The following is a 21,594-nucleotide window of genomic DNA, read 5'->3' as shown; positions in this document are numbered from 1 at the left end:
CATGTATTGAAAAAATCAGTTGTTGATCCAAACCATAACGCTAAGGCAAGATTTAATCCCCTGACTGTCGACGTCCTGATGGTCAACCACCCATGATTCACCGTAACCGTGGTAACAATGAACTAACGTTTTATCCTTATACTTTTGAAGATGGGGCGCCAGGATGAGTGATCACCAGCAACCCCCGGTTTAAAAATTGTGCTTCCGAAATCTCTTGATGGCGATTCCGCAGGAGGAGTGGTTTATCCCCACCCCTCCTGTGCCAAACATGGCAGAAGCCCTTTTAAATAAGTAAGTGAGGCGTCTCACGTCCTGTCCAGGGGCAACATGTTCCTCACTGAGGGGTTCAGGGACCGTGACATTGCCCCCGTGCTTGTGTGTTTAATGGTGTATTATGCAATATTAGCGTATGCCCAGAACTACTATTTGAAATATGTTGCTATTGGTTACTATCGTGGACATTTAGAGCACATTTGGTTGTGCTAATTTGAGCGTCGCTGAGCATGATGGGTAAAAAGGGGCGGGGCAACCAAATCTTTTTGCCTCTCATTGGTTGCTGTGCACATTTACAACTGTTGCTGCATTCAGGTAATGTGGGGAAATCGAATCGACAATCCACAAGAAACAAATCTTGGAAATGTTTATTGTGGGATTACAGAGATTTGGTTCAAACTGACAATGAAGTCTTTCCTGACAGAAGATTTCTGTAAATTATACATTTCTCTGCTCTGCTGTCCCTCAATCAGCCATACACACTCAATCTACTGCAGAGATAATGTAAAGGACGTTGCCAGCACTTTAGAAATACTGAGATTGTGCATTTCAGTTCCCAGGGGAGCCACACCTCAATGTTTTATCAGAATTTTTCCTTATAGTTTTAAGATTTTATTCATTTATTAACAGCACTATTGTATTTTATACTGATATATCCCTCTATGCACTGCCAGGATAGAATTCTGAGTGGAGAAATGACAAATCCCATTAGGAGAGCCACACTGTCACCAGAGATATAAAACACAATTCATTTCTATGACATCCATCATCAAACTAGGCCTACCAGCTAATATAGATCTATTTTTTTTTTTGGTTTGTCTCTTTCTTTTTTCGCATTGGACCTGATTGTAGCAATATCCCACTATGAGCTGCTAAATGTAATCTGAACCAATGTAACTCTTGTACTGGCTGGAAGGTGGCATGGTAGATGTGGCTTGGTACATGTAATAACATGGCCTTGTCCAAATCTTAGCCTTTACCGTTATTAATAAATCAGTGAAACCTATGTAGGTCACGATGATCCTCCTTCAGTCTGTCAGCAGAGGGCACCAAACCCCAGTTAAAGAAACAACACACAGCAAACATTTATTCATTGAACATCTATTTATTTTTTTAATCAATCCATAAAATCACATCAAATAAAGGCAAATCCCTTATACAGAATATATAAAATAAATAACATTTATTCAGTAAAGCTGTGAAGTGTGACCATGGGGATCAGGAAAGATTTGTGCTGTGTACCGTCATGCAGGCCCACCAGCCGCTGATGTTCTCTGGTACAGAAGCCCTGTCAGTGGGTTGGTTTCATCAATCATAGGGACAACATAAAAATTAAAGGCATAGCTCAACATTTTCAGAAATCCACTCATTTATTTTCATCCTGAGAGCGAGAGGAGAGGATTTCATATCAATCTCATGTCTGTGTGTGAAGCAGCCGCCTCTTGGACTGTGCTGCTAGTTTCAGCAGTGGTCTGAGTAGGGGCCAAGAAATAGTGAATTTAAGACCAAGCCAGGCCAGTTGCCCCCCACCCCACCCCCACCATGCTTCCAGCCTTTACGCTAAGCTAGGCCAAGTCCCCTCCCATCTCCAGTTCTGTACTTGACGCACAGACATGAGGGTGGTATCAACCGTATCATCTTCATTCTTGGATAGAAAACAAATAAGTGCATTTTTCAGAACGCTGAACTATTCCTTTAAGACAACAGTAAGAGAGCGGCTGGATCTGGACTACAGGTTAGTAATGGCCACCATCATTATGATCATCATTACACAAGATGGTCACAGTCAGTTTACAGTCCGTGACATTACGAATGCTGCTGTTAGTTTAATTATTATTTCATTTTAATCTTTAGCTATTTAACATTGGTTGATACAGAGTAATGGCTGATGAGGAATGACCTTATTTCCTCCCATAGCGTCAGTCTTTCAAAAAGCCGGTTCTTCTTCTTCTTCTTATCTTTCCAGTGCTGTCCTTTAAATGTAACCACTGCTTCCTGACGCTCTGAGGCTGCTATCTCCACACCGCGCAGTACGACGGGCCCTTCTGATGTGCAGCGCCCAGGATTGGGAATCACGCTCACTGGAGAACAAGTTCCCCAACGGCACAGAGTTAACATACAAATTCGAACAATATCACACAATTTCACCCTGTTTAGACGAGATACAAGCACGAAGAAGGTAGTTGTCGTCTTAAACACAGTCAGACTGGTTGCTGAATGGTGACTCTGGATGTTGCGAGGACATTTAGCTATGTGATTAAGTCCTCCCCATGCGCCAAAAAGCATGAAATGTTCACACGTGATCATCAAACAAACAAAAAACATCTCATCGTGCGTACTGTAACTGAACCTTGGCTATGACAGGCGGAGGGTTACCAGGAAGCACACAGTTTGAATCCGTACTGAAAGATTAAAAATAAAGGGATGGTGCAAGTGTATTAGAATACATTCCTTACAAAATACCAAGCTGCAACCACACACTGTACGGCACATCGACCGGATCGCCCATACAGCCTTCATCAACTGACAGAAAAATGTTCGCTCACATGAAAAACATAAATCTGCAGAATGCATAATCTCTTGCTGTTTACAGTGTGTGTGTGTGTGTGTGTGTGTGTGTGTGAACAGGTTTTTGGTGAGATGCTGGTGAGAGGTGAATGAGCGGTGGGAAAGGAAGTGAGATCCCAGGCCAAGTGTACTATCGTTGACTGTACTGTACCATACTGTACTGTACTGTACTGTACTGTACCGCACTATAGGCTCCATGCCTGTTAACAACAGATTAATTGCGTCTGCAGTCCAAAGCCCCCGGAGACTTGAAAGCGGACGTGATCCTGTGTCAGATGTAGTTACTGCTATGTTTGGAAGTTGTGTGTACAGACATGCATTCATCATAAATGGGGCTCACTGGTCAGACCGGCCTGCTGCACGTAGGCTCTATTACAGCCGTCACAAGTCTGTAAATCCCAAATAATCGTACCGATGTAAAAGGTTAAGTTATGCTGTGGCATTACTGAGTTAACAAAGGATTTTAGTAACATTAAGTGCAGTGTTAGACTATTAAGGTTAATAAAATGCTGGCCTTGAAAAGCAACATAAGTAAGAATGGGGGGGGGGTTGCAGTCTTTTAAGACGCAGATTAATATTTAGGGAAATACACTTATGTGTTCTGTTTGTGGGAGTTAGATGATCATCTGATTCCAGCCGGCCTCACGTGTGTGCATCAACTGTAGAACTGGAGTCAGAAGGTGATTAGCTTAGCATGGCGTGAAGACTGGAAGCAGGGGGGGTGGGGGGGGCATCGCTAGCTTGGCTCGGTACAGAGAGAAAAAACACACCTACAGACACAACTAAGGAAGGAGCCAGGCTAGCTCTTTACCCCTGCCTTCAGTCTTAATGCTAAGCTAGGCTAATTGCCCCCCTGTGTCCAGTTCCATACTTCACACATAGAGATGAGCAGCTATTTCCCAACATGTCGATCTACTCTTTTAAGGCCCTGCCAAGATCAAATCATGCATTTCATCAGGCAGGAAATACGTGACAGGACAGGAAATCAGAGTGAGAGGGGCAAACAGCATGACCCAGGGTGCCGTGGCATCATGGTATGCTCCCCAGACTGCTGATCCACCTTTGGCGGGTCTGGAGAACTTAGCGTTAGCTTTAGCATCTTCAGGGGCTGACAAATCTCTGTTTCTACTCGGAAGCCCTGACCTGGCACATTTCCTCTCGTCACCAGTGGAACACAGCGTGAAGTGTTGGCCCTCAAAGCAGCGCAAAACATCCACGCCACTGGCTTTTAATAAGTTGGCATCCATCATCGGCTCAGGTCTGAGGAGAATATTGTTTTCGTGGAATGAGCGTTGAACAGAAAGACGCAGCTGTTTGCCTTCAGCTGCAAACAGCTGCGGGTGAAACTCAAACTCTCGTCGGTTCTTAGTCAAACACGCCTGATGCCTCCTGTCGCTGCTATGAAACAAATACCTAAATGGGACCACCAACCCTAATTGAGGAGGTCTTGTCTCTATGTATACACCTAAACTAGAAATAATCTATTTTTTTTTTTTACAAAAACATTACTCAGCTATTCACAGGATGATCAAAGGTTTAAGTCAGTTTGGCATAAGTGCACACACAGCTTACAGTAGCAGGAGGAGCACGTAAATGTAATATGGTGACACTTATTGTAGAGTGCACTGTGTCTGTTCACACTATCAATTAAATAGCTTTCAGTGACCTGTTAGCTTTCGTCTCTATAGATTTGACTATTATTTACAGTATTACAGTCACAAATGATTGCAGGCGAAGCATTGCACAAACTTTGACAGGTAGAAACCCACAATATATGCCAGACTACAGTGAATCATAGTCCGTGGTTTTATCTGGATCTTCAGTATACTCAGTAGTCCTTTAATTCCGGGGCTGTGAGAAGAAGTACTGGCTACCCTCCAGGCCCCGAGGCCCGATTATCTCTGCGCGCTTTCTGTGTTTTCCGAACCTAACGAGGTCCAAAACAGGTTGGCTCATGCTACACCACATGAATTTAGAGATACAACTTGCCTAAAGGATACACGTCGGGATGTAGAAAAGCACCCCGGTTGTCGGGGGGCGCCACACACAGAGAGGGCGCGGAGCACAAGGTGACGAAGGTGATGGATGGTGACATCACGGGGTGCCGGTGGACTGCCGTGAGACGAGGTGAGCTCTTGGTGTGACGGGTGAGACAGTGTTTGGACACGGAGAGTTCTCAGTCAGCAGTGGCAGCCCTTTTCGGCGGTCGTGGCGGCCAGCTCCTCCTCCTCCTCGGTCGGGTAGAGGACCTTGGCTGTGAGGCCGCTCTTCACCCCGTCCCAGCCGTCGCGGGTGACGATCTCCCCCATCTTCATCAGCTCGTAGATGTCTCTGGTGAGCAGCTCAAATGCCCGGTCCACGTTGCTGTTGCACTTGGCCGACGTCTCCACGTAGCGGATGCCCAGCTCGGCCGCCAGCTGCTCCGCCTCGTCCCGGCTCACCTTGCGGTCGTTGTTGAGGTCGCTCTTGTGGCCGATGAGGATGTAGACCATGTGGTGAGGCAGGATGTGCTCACTCACCTCCTTGTGCCACTCCCTCACGTGGTCAAAGGTCTTGCGATTGGTGAGATCAAAGACTAGTAACCCACCCACGGAGTTACGGTAGTACGATGTTGTGATGGACCTGGTGGGCACATAGGTAAAAGACTTTGTTAGGAATTCAAGGCAAAATGGAAACAATCTTGGAGACAATTGTGACCCGTCAGCAAAGGCTTCATAATATCCTGACACCACTGTATGTAAAAACCCTGTGCTTAAGCCTTTGGAGAAAGCCCCAAGTCAGCTGAGACAAGTCAAGTCTTTGCTGACTCATCAAAGCACGTAAAGTGTCAGGTGACCCAGGTAGAGTCCAAGTCAAGTCTCAAAAGGAGTCAAGACACGTGTGTGGTCACGTCTCATTAAGCACCAGGTATGTGACGCTAAGTCACTCAGGTCCCACTCTGCTGAGCCCTGAAACAACAGCACCTCAATATTTTCCCCTCTGTTTGCACAAGACGCCGTACATTGAAATAACGAGGGCATAATGACCACAAACACAGGACACCGAAGCTCTGGGTCCTGGGAGTCGATGCCCCTCTTGGCCTTGCAAAGATCCTGTCCTACACACGCACACCAGTCCTAATCCATGCACGGTGGTGTGAAAATTGTCCTTCTCATGTTCAGTTAAGACAGAAGTGAAAGACTTAAGTGTGGTGAAGCCTGACAGGAAAACACCCTCTGAAGCGTTGGGCTTCAAAGGAGAACGCAGATCTGAGAGCTGCTGCTGCTCCACACGGAGAAGCGCCTTGAAAGGAAATCATCCATGACAGCAGGGACACATGAAACAGAACCAGCAACAGGGCAAATGGAGGCAAAATCTAGATTTTTGGGGTCCAGGGCTGTCATCCTCTGTTGCCCTGGAGACTGTGGAGTCAGCATCTCACGGAGTCAGACTGGGGCCTGAGTGTGAGGAGGCTGCCCATCATCCCTGCAATGATGCAACTCCATGTTCACTGCTTTTATACAGGGTTATCCACATCGAGGGCTATATAATCCTCACCTGACCCTTTTTTTTCCCTACTCACCTCGTCACCCCCCCCCCCTTTGAAACAGGAAATGGCCTTTGTTTAAATCACAGCCTTTCGTTTTACATTGAACCAAGGCCTCTCCGTTATTTAACCATAAATAATGTCGGTCAACGCTGGTCACTGCAATCAATTACTCAGTTACATTCTGTTTAAAGCCTTCATCTTTTCGGCTCTCGTTCCGTACCTGAATCTCTCCTGGCCGGCCGTGTCCCAGAGCTGAAGCTTTATTTTCACCCCGGGCTCGATATCGAGCGAGCGGGCATAAAAATCCACCCCGACCGTCGGGTCCGCCACGTCGCTGTAGATTCCGTCCGTGAAGCGCTTCAGCAGCGACGACTTCCCCACCGTCGAATCCCCGAGAAGAATGATTCGGAATTGGTATTGCCACAAAATATCCATGGCATGACTAGAGGGGGGATACCAGCGGAGCGTGTGTGTGTGTGTGTGTGTGTGTGTGTGTGTGAGACAAAGCCCTGTGCGCGGCGTCGTGTTTACATGAAGCCCCGGCGGCTCCTGCTCCTCCTGCTCCTCCTGCTCCTCCTGCTGCTGCCGCTGCTGCTCAGAGCGCCGCACCGCAGCACATCATGTGACGGACCTACCTATGGTCCACTACGGCGGAGTCACAGCCACAAACCTGCTGCTGCTGCCGCCAGTGACACAATAGTGCGTTATAAAGGAGTCACAGATAAGCCGTGGTGGGATAAAACAGAAAAAAAAAAAAAAAAAACAGAATTCACGTTTTCCTCCTAAGCTCTACATTAGCCGCGAGCCAGCTGCTTGTTTTTGCAGCAGGAATTCCGATTATGGCGCCCGTAAGAGCGGAGTTTCACTACTGTGTGTGAGCTGGTGTGACACTGCGCGGCTGTCTGCAAACTACAAGCCTGATAACGGTGGTTAGAGGCCGGCTGCTGTCCGTGGTTCTGAAGTACGTTACAGAGGCTTCAGGTCCTGCTATGGCGGCCTTTGCTGTGTGTCTTTTCCCTTAAACACAATATATTCTGCTCCACCTTTCGCCGTGAAACATATGAGTTGTGTTAAACGTCAAACTCTCTGCTTGCGGTTGGTGTAAATGTTTCTACACCCAAAAGACAGCACGGGGGTCCTAAAAGCGCTTAGAAAAATACATATCCCGCCATGCAACGGATCTGCGTGACGTACGCAGGCCAAACAGCGGGGTTGATGGTCGGCGATGACGTATATAAGAACAGGGGACAGAGCCTTCCGCCTCTTCCTCTTCCAGTCCTCCAGCAGGAGAGAAGCGGGGACAACACGGAGTCTGGGTAAGGCCTCGGCTCGTCTTCATGTCTTTAGCTGAAGTTACATGTGCATAAATGATTTGCTGCGGTTAGCCTACGTGTTTCTGACTTATTGTAGTTTATGACATACTGTATAGTGGAGTTTATCGATATGTTAAGGCCGAGTTAATGGTTGTACTAAACATGCTAGCGGCTAACATAACTTCTGTAGCTACTATAGTCAGGTAAAATTAATTATTCATAAACGACACAGGGTTTCTACTACAAATCTCTACAACTTACAAAGCAAGGTGGTGCAGTTTAATAAAACTATAAAATATTAGACGTGATTAGGCCAAAGCTCATAGCATGGCGTAGCATTAGCTTAATGCTAATACACGTGAACCACGTGGCTAGATCTTTGTCAATCCTTCACCCCAAACACTTCCATGATGTAACCTGATGTTTAAAACGATGCATTTTCATGTACTGGCTGCTGTCCACCATGTTTGGTCTTATTGGTGTTAACCCGTCCTCTTTCCGAACTAAACTTGGTAATGCTTTCGGACTCGAGATATTAGTGCTACACCGTATAGTCTAACTAAAGCATGCACTGACCATTTAACTTCTCTCTGCAGGGCCTACTGCTAACAGGAGCTCTACCAAACCCCTCAGTCATGGCTGTCTATACAGAAAGCAGGTAATTTTTTTCCCTTCAAGGGACCATTCAGTTTCTTTAGAACAGGCTCCTATCGAAGCCGTTCGTGCTCTCCTGTAGCAGTGAGCGGTCAACAGGAAGCCGACATGAAGACTTTCACCGACGGTCGCTGCTCAGTTTGAAAATAACTGTTGCAGCAACATTTAGGGGAAGGACACTCTGACTTACCGTGTTAAATGGATGATCAAGCCATGAATGAAATGAGTGTATGCTCATCGCTGTGCTCCACCCTCCCGCAGGTACTGGATGAAACTGAAGATGGAAGGGCCATGGAGTGCCGAGCTCACGTGCAGGTAACTTCTAGACTTCCTCTTTGAATATGAGCACTTCTGGCTGTGATGACAAACTTGCCCTCACTGAGAACAGGCTTGATTGAGACACTTTTTCCTGAGCCACATCTGCCAAATTAAGCTTTAGGATGAAGGTGACTGATTTAGAAACTTACAAATTGCTGTTTTGTTTTAGGTGACCCTCATGGCTGATCCTGAAGTGACTGGATGAGAACCTTTTTGTTAAAGGTAATTTTTTTTATTATCCCCAGTTAGCCTAAGGCCACATGACAGCATGCTATCCTAAGGACTGGAGCTTGTGTGTAGCTTCAGGTTCTCCAAGTGCATGCAAGACAATGGGGTGGTCTTTGACTGCTGTGGCCCCTTCTGCCATCAGCAGCCACTCAACTGTCCTACAGCTGCCAGAAGTGATACTTGAAATAAATTCCAATGACTGTCCATGAGTCTAACATCAATCTCCTCACGCAGGCATCGATCTGCTCGTGGTCTTCAGGGACCCTGGAGCTGCATGGCCTCCTGCACGTTCCTGGTTTGACGGTGTGTAAATGAATTGTAATGTTTTCCTAAAATGTTCTGATCCATGATGACACCCTTTTCTAAATGAGGACTGTTGGATGAAGCTTGCGGATATGGGACTGAGATCAGCCCTCTTATGTTGTGTTCAGGAAGGGCTGCTGACTTGCACTAATTGGATTACATGTGTATTTTCAGGTTTGGCGAAATACTGGAGACCCTCAGAGTGCAGGGTGCTGGGACCTAGTCTGTCTGGGTTTACCGCTGCAGGCCGTCCAGGAAGTGGCAACGCCTACAGTTCAATGACTTTTTTTTTTGGGAGTGTCATCTGTAAATGTCAAGATGCAGTCAAAAGTTAACACTGAAAAAATGAACATTTTGTAAACTTGTCTTTTTCAATAAAATGCACAAAACCAACTCTTTTGGAATCCTTTTTATTCAGTTTGCATTCACAGTTAAAGGAAACTTAAACTCCATGTAGCAGTACCTATTTACAGTAAGGCCACAATAGCATGGAGGTGGACAAAACGTTGTTGAACTGCGTGTCCCCAAGAGGTGGCAAAATGTCAGTTCCTGAGCCTCAATGTAACATTGCAAAGTTCATTCCAGGACTGGACCTCCTAGAACACTTCATTCAGAGCAGTCTGCAGCAACATTGACATCCAGCCTTGGTCAGTGCTATAGGGAGTCCACAATCCACTTCCCAACAAGTCCAGAACTACTCGCAACTCTAGAGGGAACTCTAGAGGGAGAGGATTTTAAGTTAGTGTTTGACAACTTCTCATTTTCAATAGTGAATTTTATTTACAAGATATGTACCTCACTCATTAGAGATGGAAGGCAGTTTGAGCTCTGATATCTCAGAGTCTGGGCTGCTGCTGCCACTCCGGTCACTGTATGTATCCCTGTGCCAAAGACAGACGGTAACTCAGTCTGCTGATTAGACAGCCTGTACACTTCAGCCATACTTTGACGGTGTTTTACCTTGGAGACAGGCGGCAGCCTTTCTGTAAGTAGCTCTGCAGCTTCCCAGCAGCAGCCAGCAGCAAACCGAGGTAGGGGGGTGATGGGTTAATGGGGCGAGAGGTGAACTCTGGGTGGTACTGCACCCCAACAAAATATGGATGATCTGAAAAACAGATGAAAAGATTTTTTTTTTTTTTTAAAGTACAGAGTTGTAGTGGAATTGCTGACTTTGGGAAAAACCCTGAAAGTAGACATGGTTGGCCACAAGATAAAAATCTAATATGTACCATCCAGCTCTATGACCTCCATCCTTTCCCCTTCAACGTCCTGACCTACGAAGCGGAAGCCCTTCTCTTCAAAGTGACTCTTGAGGTCAGGATTGACCTGCAAAAGGACAACATTCAAGGTTAAAGAAAAGAAGACAGTGGTTTACTCATGCGGGTGAACTGTGTGTGGGGGGGGTCCTACCTCAAAGCGATGTCGATGCCTTTCATCCACATACTCTGCATCTCCATAAAGTTTGCCTGGAATACAAACGGCTGTGAGCACAAGGCAGACACAACATGTCCATACAGGGTTCAAAGGGAATTGGGAGCGTTTCTTACGCAGAACGCTGTTGTTGGTCTTGAAAATGGTCCGTCTCTTCCCCAGCCTCATGGTTCCACCCATCTGTCCGGGGTTGTGTTCTGGCATATCGATCACCTGCAGACATTAAACATGAGAATTTCAAACCAAAGCACTTCTCGGGCCAGATCACAACCAGATCCAGGATCCAGATCCAGTATGAAAAATCACTTAAAAGGTTCTATAACATGCAAAGTCAGCCTCATTTCAAGCGCTGTAGACTGGGGGGATCAGACTGCGGTCTCTGAGGGCCTCAGTGCTGCAGCTCTTTGTTCTAACCTGCTCATTTTGTAACCAAAGCTCTTAAAATATACACTTTCCAGCTTTGCCTCATACGCTCATCGATTCAAAGGCCAGAAGACTGCTAATGTTGGACCGGGAGCTGAGGAGGAGAAATGGGCCCTAAAATTTCATGTAACCATCAAAACGTACAAGAAACAACTCCAAGAAGGAAATTAGTAATGTTTGGTTTGGGGAATAAACACGTTTTTATTTTCTTACATAAGATATAGCACAAAATATCCTGATTTTCCAGGATGTGGCCCAATAATTGACTACATTCCCTGCCTTAGCCTGTCTGAAATACCTTGTACATGACTTGTGAATTTAATCTGGTTTAAAAACAGTTACTTACCACTGGGTGCTTTGATTCTGGGTCAAATTCAGTTGAGTTGGCATCTAAATGTAAAACAGACAAAGACATGCAGTCAGTTATTTTTAGTGCGTCGTCATGAGTCCCTGCTACCTGCCCTTTGGAGAGTCCACATACATTACACCAACAGGAGTGTGTTACATGTAACTGGGTTCCACCTGGGGGGTTTAATCACCTCTGAAATGTAGATGAAGAACAAACCCAGCAGTCGCCTGGACCAACACTGGACGTGCAGTAATTTATCTAATAATGATTATAATAATACCATTGTTTCCTTGAGCACCTCGTCCACCCATCTGATGATCCTACTATCCACCTCTAGCCCCTACAGCCTTTCCACTGATATACACAGTAGCATATACAGTATCAAATGCAGATGAACGTCCATAAACATAGCACAGGCATATTGTTTGATTAATAGGACAATAAATTCAATGCAACACACTCAATAGAACGTTCTCTGTGCTCGCCTCCTGCCTGGCTTCTGACAGGAGTCAGTTCAGTTTGTTTTGCACCTCAGTGAGAACCTGGTCTAACACTGGTCTCTCAACACTCTTCATTCCAACAGGTGTTAAAGCTCAATCCTGCAGTATAGATGTTTTTTTCATGTTTTAACTGCAGGTTTTATCAGTAAGCTCCAGGAAAATCTCAGCAAGTGGACCTGGAGTTAAGATCCCTTTATCAAACTGCTATCCCAGCAAGTCAAGACGGAACTTCTCCGGTCCCAAGACAATGGTCTAATCTAAAGAATGCAGCTGCTGTAACCCTGCAAATTCCACAAGTCTCATTTTGAAGCCTCCTGTGTGCTGAGTAGCTGTGTTCAGTGCAGGTCTGACAGGAAACTCTGGTCACAGCACTACATTGGCACAGAGCTGAATACACAGACTACACAGACGTCTTTCACCTGGATTAGAAAAACAAGGAAACTGGCTTTGCAACTTCAGATAAAGTTCATTAATTATGAATTGTGATAACTCTCTTCAATCACTGCGGCTTTCCGTTCGTCAATAAAAAAAAAAAGTTTTCTTCAAAAACGGTGCACCAGGGTTGGACGATAAGCTTCCATTTTCCGACTCAAACTCCCAACAGCTGGGTTTTACACAGGATACACTGTCCACTGCTTGTATCCTATAATGTTTCCCCATTAATAGTATGCACTTCCTGTACTACTGGTTCCACTCATACTAAAATACCTCACATACTGTTTTAGTTCACTAAATAGCAAGTTAAGTCGGGATTTTGGACACCTTGGACACGCCTTTGTTTTAAACAGGACACAGCTGACAAGGCCGTACACACGTACAGTTCATTGTTTACTGAGCTGAATTTGTGAGGAGGCAGATCATTAAATTAGCTAAATAAAATGACAAAAAGCACCCAAAAAAAATGAACCTGCCGGCGATGGATTCATTGGTCCAGCTGCCCAACCCTACACAGCACCCGTGGGGGGGGGGGATTTATGTTACCTGTCCAATTGAGCGTGTTCCTGGCAAATTCACACACAGCCAGCTGCATTCCAAGACACACACCTGCAGAAACATGGATGCCGGTACAGTGTGTTTACTCATGTGAATGTAACACACTTCACATCACAGCATTAGTTATACCGGATAATGTTTAACAGAGTGTGGCGGTGCTCGTCGTAGCAGCTTCCTGTACCTAGAAAAGGTTTTTTCTGTTTCCTGGCCCAGTTGATGGCGTGAATCTTTCCTTCAGTTCCTCTGACACCAAAACCTCCTGGAACCAGGATGCCACTGAAGATGGAGGAAGAAGAAAAAAAGTTGATGAAACTACAAATTTAATGTGCAGCTTGTATTATACCCCCCCCTCCCCAAATAAATGGTGTGTGGGCACTCACTCAGCACTGCAGAGTTTCTGCCACGCTTCGTGGTACTTGACTGGTTCCTCCTGCAGAGTGCTTGGCTCCAAGTATGCAGAGTCTATGTACTGAGGGGAAAAGATGTACAGACTTTAGGTGAGGTTAACGGTGCAGTGCATTCTGGTTATTGAAGGTTTTTCAGGTACAACCAGTTTCAAAAATGTGTCTTTCTACAGCATAGACAGCCTTCACATCCCAGTTCAACTTGAACATGCAGCCTCCACAGATTCAAAGAGTGCATTTAAACAGACACACAGATGCAGCAGGGGCGATGGGGGATGTTGGTCTCTGGCAGTGATGCTGCCATTGTTTTGTTTGAGTGAAGAAAGTGCACACATGAATAAAACGTGATAGTGAGCAGTGTGTGTCAATGACACTACATACCTTCACCTCCAACTTATGGCTAATGGCCAGGGCTGAGTGCTCCAGCGCCTTGATGACGGAAGCATACGAGTCAGAAAACTTGGTGTACTTTCCAACCAGTGCTATAGAGCAGTGCTCCAGCAGTCTGTCTGACCTGTGGAAACAGTGTGCATGTTGGTATTTGAAACACTTCTCTGGAGTAAAATCATCAAATCACAGAGGGCAGAAGACAGGCCGCACTCAGCCCTATTTCATCGATCGACAATTTAGTCCTTGACTCACCTGTCAGACATCTCCTTCCACTTCGTCAGCATTTTCCTGGGTCGAGTCTCTATGGGCATGTTCAGTCTCCTGCTGAGGTAGCCCACCACGCCCTGGTTCTCCAGCAGTAACGGTACTCTGTAGATGGACGACACGTCGTGCACACAGATGACCTGGGACAAGACAGGCCGGTGAGGTTAGAGGGGCTGAGAGGCTCACAGCTCTGCTTCGTCACCGATGTGCTTCAGTGTCTGACAGCGACATACCTGTTCGGGTTCTACGTGGCAGAACATAGAGATCTTTTCTTTGACAGAGTTCTCCAGAGCGGTGGAGCAGCGACACATGATCTGTCGGCAAAGAGGAGACAACACCCTCATTTTTACACAGGAGACACAGAGAGGACATCGAGAAGAACACGGCCCACTCTAGATTACAGAGACCCAGGACGACATCATGATGCACATCATGTCAAACGCATAATATAACATGAATTCAACATTTAGCATGGAAATGAGCTCATGGTAACATTACAGTTTACAACTAGAAAAGTGCACTGCAGATCTCTGCTATGCCTAACCAAACCCAAACCATGACCCAGCTCCACCTGGGGAGGGCACCGCCATGGGAACAACCCAACAGCTGTCAACACACAACGAAGAGAGCAAACAGGGATCTATTCATGTCGTATCGTGTGTAACGTCAGTGGACGGTAACACAATGGGCATGGGATTCATCTGTAGGTGCTCTGGGTCACAACGACACTAAACTTTTCTTACGACTTCAACAGACTAGCTCAGGCTTGCTGCCTTGCCAACTGCTGAATATGCCTTCTGCCCTGTGATGTCAAACTGAAGCACTTGTTGATAACTTGCGGCTGGTTAAGAGCAGTAAGGAGTCAGCAGTCAATAAAACAGTATAAAACAGCTTTTTCAAAGAGGCTGTGCAGCACACAACAATGTTAGGCTGATTGGTCCAGTAGTTTTTCCATATTAACTATGGACACACACAGATACACACACACGGGACCAAAGTCTTGATAACGATTTCAGCCAATGATGAGAGGACACGTCCTGTTAGCTGGTTTGTGTTAAGACTCTGCTTTTCTTTGTACATTTAGCTGCTGGAGTTCATTTCCAAGAACAAACTCTACATTGTATTTGAATTTGGTGTTGAATAACCTGAATGAAACAAAAATTCACATCATTTTCACAATTACAGTAAGTTTCAACGTGCAAAATTCTTAACACAAAACTCCCAATTCCTAATTTTGCTAAATGAAAACGTCTGCATCAAAATAGGTGAATTAGATGATGCAATAAGTAGAATTAAATAGTCTCCTCCGTAAAAGTTACGAACAAGAAAAAAATGTACAGCTTACACACCAGAATTTGAAATGACAAAGAGTAAGTTATTCTTTTGAAAACCCATTACTGGAAATATTGATGGTTCAGTCCAGACTGTGATATAAAACCAGTGGGGACGACTTGGCCTGGAAAGATTATTACACCACATTTGTTTTTAGTATTTCCCAGTAGGATGGAACAATAAATCCTGATGACAGGTGACCTGCAGATAGCCCAGCTAAAAGTCTTGTGTTACCTGTGTGAAGAAATAAACATCTGGACCAGGGTGTTTGGAAAGCGGCTGTACTCGGAGGACTGAGCATATGACCCTAAACTTTGTGCGCGAGGGCAGAATTGAGTGATTTGCATATTGAAACTTCGCTACATAAGGATCATTTCAAAGGATACCGTCATCGAATATAAAAGTAAAACCAAAGGTGTTTTAACGTATGTATATAAGTGGATAACAGTGAGGGAGGGATGAAGCCACCTGACCCACTGAATCTAACAGTCTAACGGTGTCACCATGGAACACAAACCTCTGAAGTCCATGATATTGCACACATTTGACGATCACTACTGATTCATGAAATACACTGCAGTGTGAAGTCAGAGCAGGAAGTACAGGAGCACGTGGACTCACCAGGTCAGGGGACAGACCCAGTCCTCTCAGCTCTCGGACGCTGTTCTGGGTTGGTTTGGTCTTTTGCTCTCCTGTTGCACTGGGCTGGACAGAGCAGAGATATCACATTAATATCAAAGCGGCTCAATAGAACTAGCTGCATCGGGACAAAACAGGCTTCTGTCGCAACAGAAGAAAGTGAAAAACAAACTGAATACGAGCTCAGTTCCCCTGAAAACCCAGGACTGTTTAGCATCTCTGAAGAAGCTGAATTTGTACTCGAAAGGTTCTGATGCAGTCAGCAGGGGGGCTCTTCTGTCACAGGGGGCAGGCAGTGTGGGATCATTGCTACAAGAGACCTTTGACCTCGCGTGTAAGACACAAACATTATGTGGTAAAGCTATCGTCCAACTTCATGATAAATCGGCCCTGGACTTGGCTGACCCAAAGCTCAAAGCTTCTATTCCCCTCGAACAAACTCTGGGGCTGCAGCTGATGACTACTTTCATTAACAGTTGCTCTAGCAATCATTTTTACCATTGATCCACCCATTCAATTTTAAAAAACAGCAGATCAAGCTTGAGAAAATGGTGTAAAATTTCCAGAACCTAAGGCGACGTTTTTAAATTGCATTTTCGCAGTCCAACACCCAAAGCTGTTACAGGCACAGAGACACAGAAAGGTAACCAAGGTTTCCTGTTTTAGCAGCTGAAGCCAGGGAAGGTTCGGCACTTCCCCTTGATTAATTATTTAACCATTTATTGGAGTGTGCTGATTTTCTGTCGAATAGATTAATCGAGTTGTTCTTTCAGCCCCGCTCACTCGGGTGTTTTATCACAGACAGACGGAGACACAACATGTAAAGCTCACGAAGGCAATAGATTATGTGTTACTTCTCCCGACGCCTGCAGCTGAAGTCACACTGCCTTCAGAGGGATCCTTGAAGGCTGAACAGGCTGCTTGTCTGTGTGGACATTTTCACAGTGGAAAGAACCCCATACAAACCTGACAAGGCTGTGCTGCAGACACAGATGTTGTTACCAGACCACCTCTCCTGTTTCAGCCGTCACACGACGAGCTAACATGTGCAATGGTTTACTCGTGTTGGCGCCTGCCGGCCGCTCCTTCACTGGTCAGAGCAACCGCTCTTGTGCTCACTTATACACTCAGCAAAAACTACAACTATATGCCAAAAAGGCTTGTTTCTGAGCCCATTTCTTAAAATTCTCAGAGCAGGAAACCAGTGCTAAAAACAGCCAAAGAGTGTCAGAGTGAGCTTCTGCTCCTACTTTTAGACCTCAGAGAGAAAGCATTTCACCAACTTTCTGAAAGAGGACATGACTCCTGTCCACGCTGGTGTTTAAGCAGAGCTCCAGAGGGTTAGGCAACGATGACAGCAAGCTCACTGACAGATACAGTTCTGAGAAAAAAAGGAGTTGTGGCTGAGCGGAGCGGGGAAGATGCTGCTGGGCGACAGCGATGACTCTGACATCATCAATCAAACTCTGATGCTCCTCGTAAAGACAATGTGTGCGTCTCGAGGGTCCTCAGCGAGAGCAGACTAAAACCTTTACAGCAGCTAATCATCTGATAGTGGGTCTTCTTTAGGCTTGTATTCAGAATTACTGCTGGGCCGTAATATCCGAGACGCGCTCATGATGTTATGGTTTGTTTCCGAGACTGGCGCAGAAGTGAATGGTCCCTGTGTCTAGTAGATATGACATAGAAGATTCCATGGTCTCTGTGTAGAGGAGTGCCACAGGCAAGAAGAGGCACGATTAAAAAGGCACTGGACAACTACGTCATTGTGTCATTACACAACCTCCAGTCTTAATTTACATGCACATTTCTTACCATGTTAACTTCTGTATTGGTAACTATCATTATGAAATTGGGCTATTTATCAGTTTTTACATATATGCCTTTGTTAACCAGGTTACCTAAACCTACGCAGAAAAAAAGTGTTGCTATTTTCTGCATGTAAATTGTTACCCGTACACCATCTAATATACCAAACCACTACTGTCAGACACCTACAAGTCATCTGAATTTCTACTTCACAGCGGCAGAGTCTCCTCTACTCACTTCAAATCTTCTCTGAGTGCTAATTTCGACATGCATTTCTTTTTGTTGTTTGGTACCTGCGCTGGATGAGACACGCTGCTTGCGCTCGAGGCTGTGTGCGTGTTCGGAGTCAGTTGTTGCTGACACATTTGCCCTCAGATGAAAGCAGCAGGGCCTGGGGGTGCTGCTGTCTTACCTGTGGTATCAGACTGACGTGAATGTTACAGAAGTTCTCTCTCTTCACTTTAAACTGGAACTGCCTGAAGGCCTCGATGAAAGGCATGCTCTCGATGTCTCCAACGGTGCCTCCCAGCTGCAAACATGCACACAGCCACAAATATCATCGAAAACATCAAAAGATCAAATATTGCCTCGGCAGGGCCTTGACACAGAAAGATAACGGTGCAAAATAAAAGCGATTTGGCAGTGCAGTTTCCAATATGACGGCTTACCTCTATTACACAAACTTGAGGTTCTACGTCATCATCATCAACGGGCACCTTGGCCTGTTTCACGACCCATTCCTGGATGGCATCTGTGATGTGTGGCACCACTGGAGAAGAGAGAAACGCGCAAATTCATTCACGGCCAACCATTTCTCTTCAGCGCGGCGCTCTCTTCCAAACTTTAAAAGCAGCTGTGCTTACCCTGCACAGTCTTGCCCAGGTAGTCTCCCTTCCTCTCCTTGTTGATGACCGACTGATAGATCTTGCCGGTGGTCAGGTTGTTGTCTCTGGTCAGCCGGATGTCGAGGAAGCGCTCGTAGTTCCCCAGATCCAAGTCCACCTCGCCCCCGTCGTCCAGCACGAACACTTCACCTGGAAAGAGCAAGCAGAAATTTGGGATTTCTAAACCTGACGACACTTTGACACATTTTGGGGTTCAAAATGACTCATAGGAACAACAGATTTGGAACTGGTCCAGTAGCAGCCGACAGCCGCTAACAGCCTGCAATGGCTGCTATGTAAATCGTTTGGAGCAACTGTGCCTTAAAAAGACGTCCACTAAAAGCTTGTCCACTTGTTGTCGCCACTGACAGGCTCAGATTCTCAACATTATGGAAAGGATCCCTACAGAGACAGAACTGTCCGATCCGATCTGCCACCACCAGATTCCACTGACAAAAACAGTCATTTTACCTCGCAGAATACAGCAGGTGCTAGTTTTTGCCGCTGCCTGGATTGGTTAGTTGTTTGGCTTACTGGGGTTTTAAAAGGGATAGGTAATCCTTCGAATACGGCTGAGTTTAAGAGACATACCGTGCTCATAGGGTGAGAATGTGCCTGCATCGATGTTGATGTAGGGGTCGATCTTGATGGCAGTTACGTGCAGGCCGCATGACTTCAGGATTGTGCCCACGCTGCTCGCTATGATGCCTTTGCCGATACCGGAGATGACTCCTCCGGTCACCAGGATGTACTTCATCATTGTGCTCTGGTCTCTGTAGGCAAGTGAGTGATCACAATCAAGTAGACTAAAACAGTAGACTGTACAAAACTTTGTGCATTGTGCTTTGGGAAATTTGTTTTTGGCTTAAGTAATGGATGTACAAAAAACCAACTAAACACTAAACTATTCACATACAAGTAATACAAAACATAAAACATGAGCTTAAAAACATCGCAAAGACCAGAGGACACAATCTGTCTAAGCTTGAAGGTTTATTATATGCACCTAGTATAGGGAAGAGGGGTTAAGGATTGTAGTCAAACATCATTTTATCATTTATAAGTGCATTATGTTTAAAATCTCTATTAAAGACCCCTTCACTAGAAATATAGATATGTGTGTGTGTGTGTGTGTGTGTGTATATATATATATATATATATATATAAAGTAAATACATGTAAAACACTTCTCTGCAGCCTGTCTGACCCTGAACTGTTGTCTGTTCTGGATATTTGACAGTAATGTTTATTAGTAGACACCTAACCAATACACTGGCTAATCCTCCATGTCCCTCTTCCACAACGTGGACACCAGCAACCGTTGCCACGGTAACGGATGGAGGCGAATAAACAAACCCTTAAATATTTAAGGTTAATTAACGTTGTATTAAAGTCATAAAGCCACCACATGCGTGTGTGTGTAAAAGCTGACAGCTTAAAAGTTTTCCATCCTCCCCACAACACAACAGCTCCACCGCATAAAACATGGCACATTTGGAGCGCTCGGTTAAAGACACAGTAAGGGCCGGGCGGGTGGGGAATTCCCCGTTTCCTTATGCTAGAAGGGGGCAACTAAAGCGCACCGCCCGTCCACGTGAGCACCATCACCAAAGTCAACGAGACCAAAGTAATACCGCCAGGGCAAGTAGCTCGTGGCTAACTGTTAGGGGTGATATCGGTGTACGACAATTACTACCAAACTCAAACATAAAACCGAGGCCCCTGATGGTCTCCGCAGAGGAAAACGGACATATTAAACGTTCGCCGAACAGAGCACCACGGCCTGTTTAAGTCAGTGGCTTTAAATACAAATGGTAGCTAACATGCTCTCCTTCACAACTGTGTCAAGCTCACTAACTTACGTGTGACCAGAATGGCCGACATTGCTTTCAAAATAAAAGCGACTGCAGCCATTTAACTCTAGCGTGAGAAAAACACGTGGCAAGACAACAGCGAAATAGTTATAGCGGACCATCTTTAGCAGCGTTATATAACACACTCCACTTTGTGTAACGAGACCAGAGCTGAAATATAACTAGTCGTTACATTCCAGCGCGTGTTGTTTCTAGCGGGACTTTATTTTGACTCTTCAGGGCCGGAAGTCATGCTTATTTATAATGTTTAGCATCTAACGTTATCGTTAACTTAACACTATTTGCTAGCTAGCCAACAGCCTCTTTTCACAGCATCAAATTTCAACTCACCAAAATATTCTTCGGCCGCCGTTCAAAACAAATCGTCGACGGCGAGAGCAGTTCACAAGACGGAATCTCGACCCAAGTAGCGACGCTCGAGCTGGTGTTCGTGCTTCCCTACAGACCCATGTATCCTCAAATTGAGTCTACACGTGTATGGAGCACGATTCAGGGCTGCGGTACATCATTCAATTCACACTTACAACAGTGTGCTGCCTTCAGGGGCGCCTCGTAAACGGCTCTTACTCACTTGACAGTGTGTTCGACATTTGACTTTGTTTGTGTCACTTCATTTATTCACATATGTGATACTTTGACATTATTTGATCAATTTTGGTTCCTCTCGGCCTCCATAACAGCCACAGTGATACTTCATGACATTTTATTTAAGGCTTATTGATCTGCAGCAAAACACCAAGACAAATTCCTAGCATGTGCAAACCTACTTGGCGATAAACCTGATTCTAATTATGACAAATGACCTCTATTATTTATTCATTTATTAATTTTAACCTTGATACTTACACCACACCAAACCCTCTCGTGAAAAGTTTTTTTTAGCAGCATACAACATTTAACTGCAATAAGTAGTGGTATTAACCAATAGCAGCTGTATATATATGTATTACAATACAAACACACTTTGAATACTTGCAGCTCCGTTCCTTTAACACCATCAAAAAAATGAAATGCATGAAAACTAAAAGCTTCAGCAAAAATTAGCACAAGAATGTGAGCTTATGCCAGTAATAATCCTATTGCAAATGTGAGTATTAAACACTACACTGTTGCGTC

At 45.3% G+C, this 21,594-nt stretch overlaps 2 protein-coding genes, 1 long non-coding RNA gene and 5 other non-coding genes across 9 annotated transcripts; 5 read left to right on the top strand and 3 right to left on the bottom strand.

Moving 5' to 3' along the window:
* Positions 1 to 151: 151 nt before the first annotated feature.
* On the bottom strand, positions 152 to 286 carry LOC139216093 (U11 spliceosomal RNA). Its single transcript, XR_011585554.1, has one exon. It is a non-coding gene; the product is annotated as a U11 spliceosomal RNA (small nuclear RNA).
* Positions 287 to 4,295: 4,009 nt separating this feature from the next.
* On the bottom strand, positions 4,296 to 7,230 carry rab42a (RAB42, member RAS oncogene family a). Its single transcript, XM_070846510.1, has 2 exons — positions 6,591 to 7,230; positions 4,296 to 5,463 (listed from the first exon to the last, which is right to left on the bottom strand). The coding sequence occupies exons 1-2, from the start codon at positions 6,803 to 6,805 to the stop codon at positions 5,022 to 5,024; spliced, it is 657 nt and encodes a 218-aa protein (XP_070702611.1). The 5' UTR covers positions 6,806 to 7,230; the 3' UTR covers positions 4,296 to 5,021.
* A 384-nt stretch (positions 7,231 to 7,614) lies between these two features.
* LOC139215497 (uncharacterized) lies at positions 7,615 to 9,579 on the top strand. The gene is made up of 6 exons (XR_011585522.1): positions 7,615 to 7,686; positions 8,280 to 8,341; positions 8,599 to 8,652; positions 8,825 to 8,877; positions 9,118 to 9,186; positions 9,361 to 9,579. It is a non-coding gene; the product is annotated as an uncharacterized lncRNA (long non-coding RNA).
* Positions 8,383 to 8,519, top strand: LOC139216096 (small nucleolar RNA SNORA16B/SNORA16A family). Its single transcript, XR_011585557.1, has one exon. It is a non-coding gene; the product is annotated as a small nucleolar RNA SNORA16B/SNORA16A family (small nucleolar RNA).
* Positions 8,688 to 8,756, top strand: LOC139216092 (small nucleolar RNA SNORD103/SNORD85). Its single transcript, XR_011585553.1, has one exon. It is a non-coding gene; the product is annotated as a small nucleolar RNA SNORD103/SNORD85 (small nucleolar RNA).
* LOC139216088 (small nucleolar RNA SNORA44) lies at positions 8,920 to 9,049 on the top strand. The gene has a single exon (XR_011585549.1). It is a non-coding gene; the product is annotated as a small nucleolar RNA SNORA44 (small nucleolar RNA).
* Positions 9,222 to 9,296, top strand: LOC139216095 (small nucleolar RNA SNORD99). The gene has a single exon (XR_011585556.1). It is a non-coding gene; the product is annotated as a small nucleolar RNA SNORD99 (small nucleolar RNA).
* A 3-nt stretch (positions 9,580 to 9,582) lies between the features above and the next one.
* ctps1a (CTP synthase 1a) lies at positions 9,583 to 20,991 on the bottom strand. 2 transcript variants are annotated; one of them, XM_070846475.1, is made up of 19 exons: positions 20,809 to 20,991; positions 19,196 to 19,377; positions 18,584 to 18,754; positions 18,389 to 18,489; positions 18,133 to 18,249; positions 15,894 to 15,977; positions 14,174 to 14,254; positions 13,929 to 14,080; positions 13,668 to 13,800; positions 13,263 to 13,351; positions 13,064 to 13,158; positions 12,871 to 12,933; positions 11,387 to 11,430; positions 10,734 to 10,830; positions 10,597 to 10,652; positions 10,416 to 10,512; positions 10,147 to 10,291; positions 9,982 to 10,067; positions 9,583 to 9,904 (listed from the first exon to the last, which is right to left on the bottom strand). In XM_070846475.1, exons 2-18 carry the CDS (start codon positions 19,362 to 19,364, stop codon positions 9,983 to 9,985), a joined length of 1,779 nt encoding a protein of 592 aa, XP_070702576.1. In that variant the 5' UTR covers positions 19,365 to 19,377; positions 20,809 to 20,991; the 3' UTR covers positions 9,583 to 9,904; position 9,982. The 2 variants fall into 2 exon arrangements, with proteins under 2 accessions (XP_070702576.1, XP_070702575.1); XM_070846474.1 differs by having other exon boundaries at positions 9,583 to 9,892.
* Positions 20,992 to 21,594: the final 603 nt, after the last annotated feature.

Source organism: Pempheris klunzingeri, chromosome 16 (genome assembly GCF_042242105.1).
Source record: "Pempheris klunzingeri isolate RE-2024b chromosome 16, fPemKlu1.hap1, whole genome shotgun sequence".
NCBI lineage: Eukaryota > Metazoa > Chordata > Actinopteri > Acropomatiformes > Pempheridae > Pempheris > Pempheris klunzingeri.
Note: the sequence above shows the minus strand (reverse complement) of the source record. Positions and strands in the feature narration are given on the sequence as shown.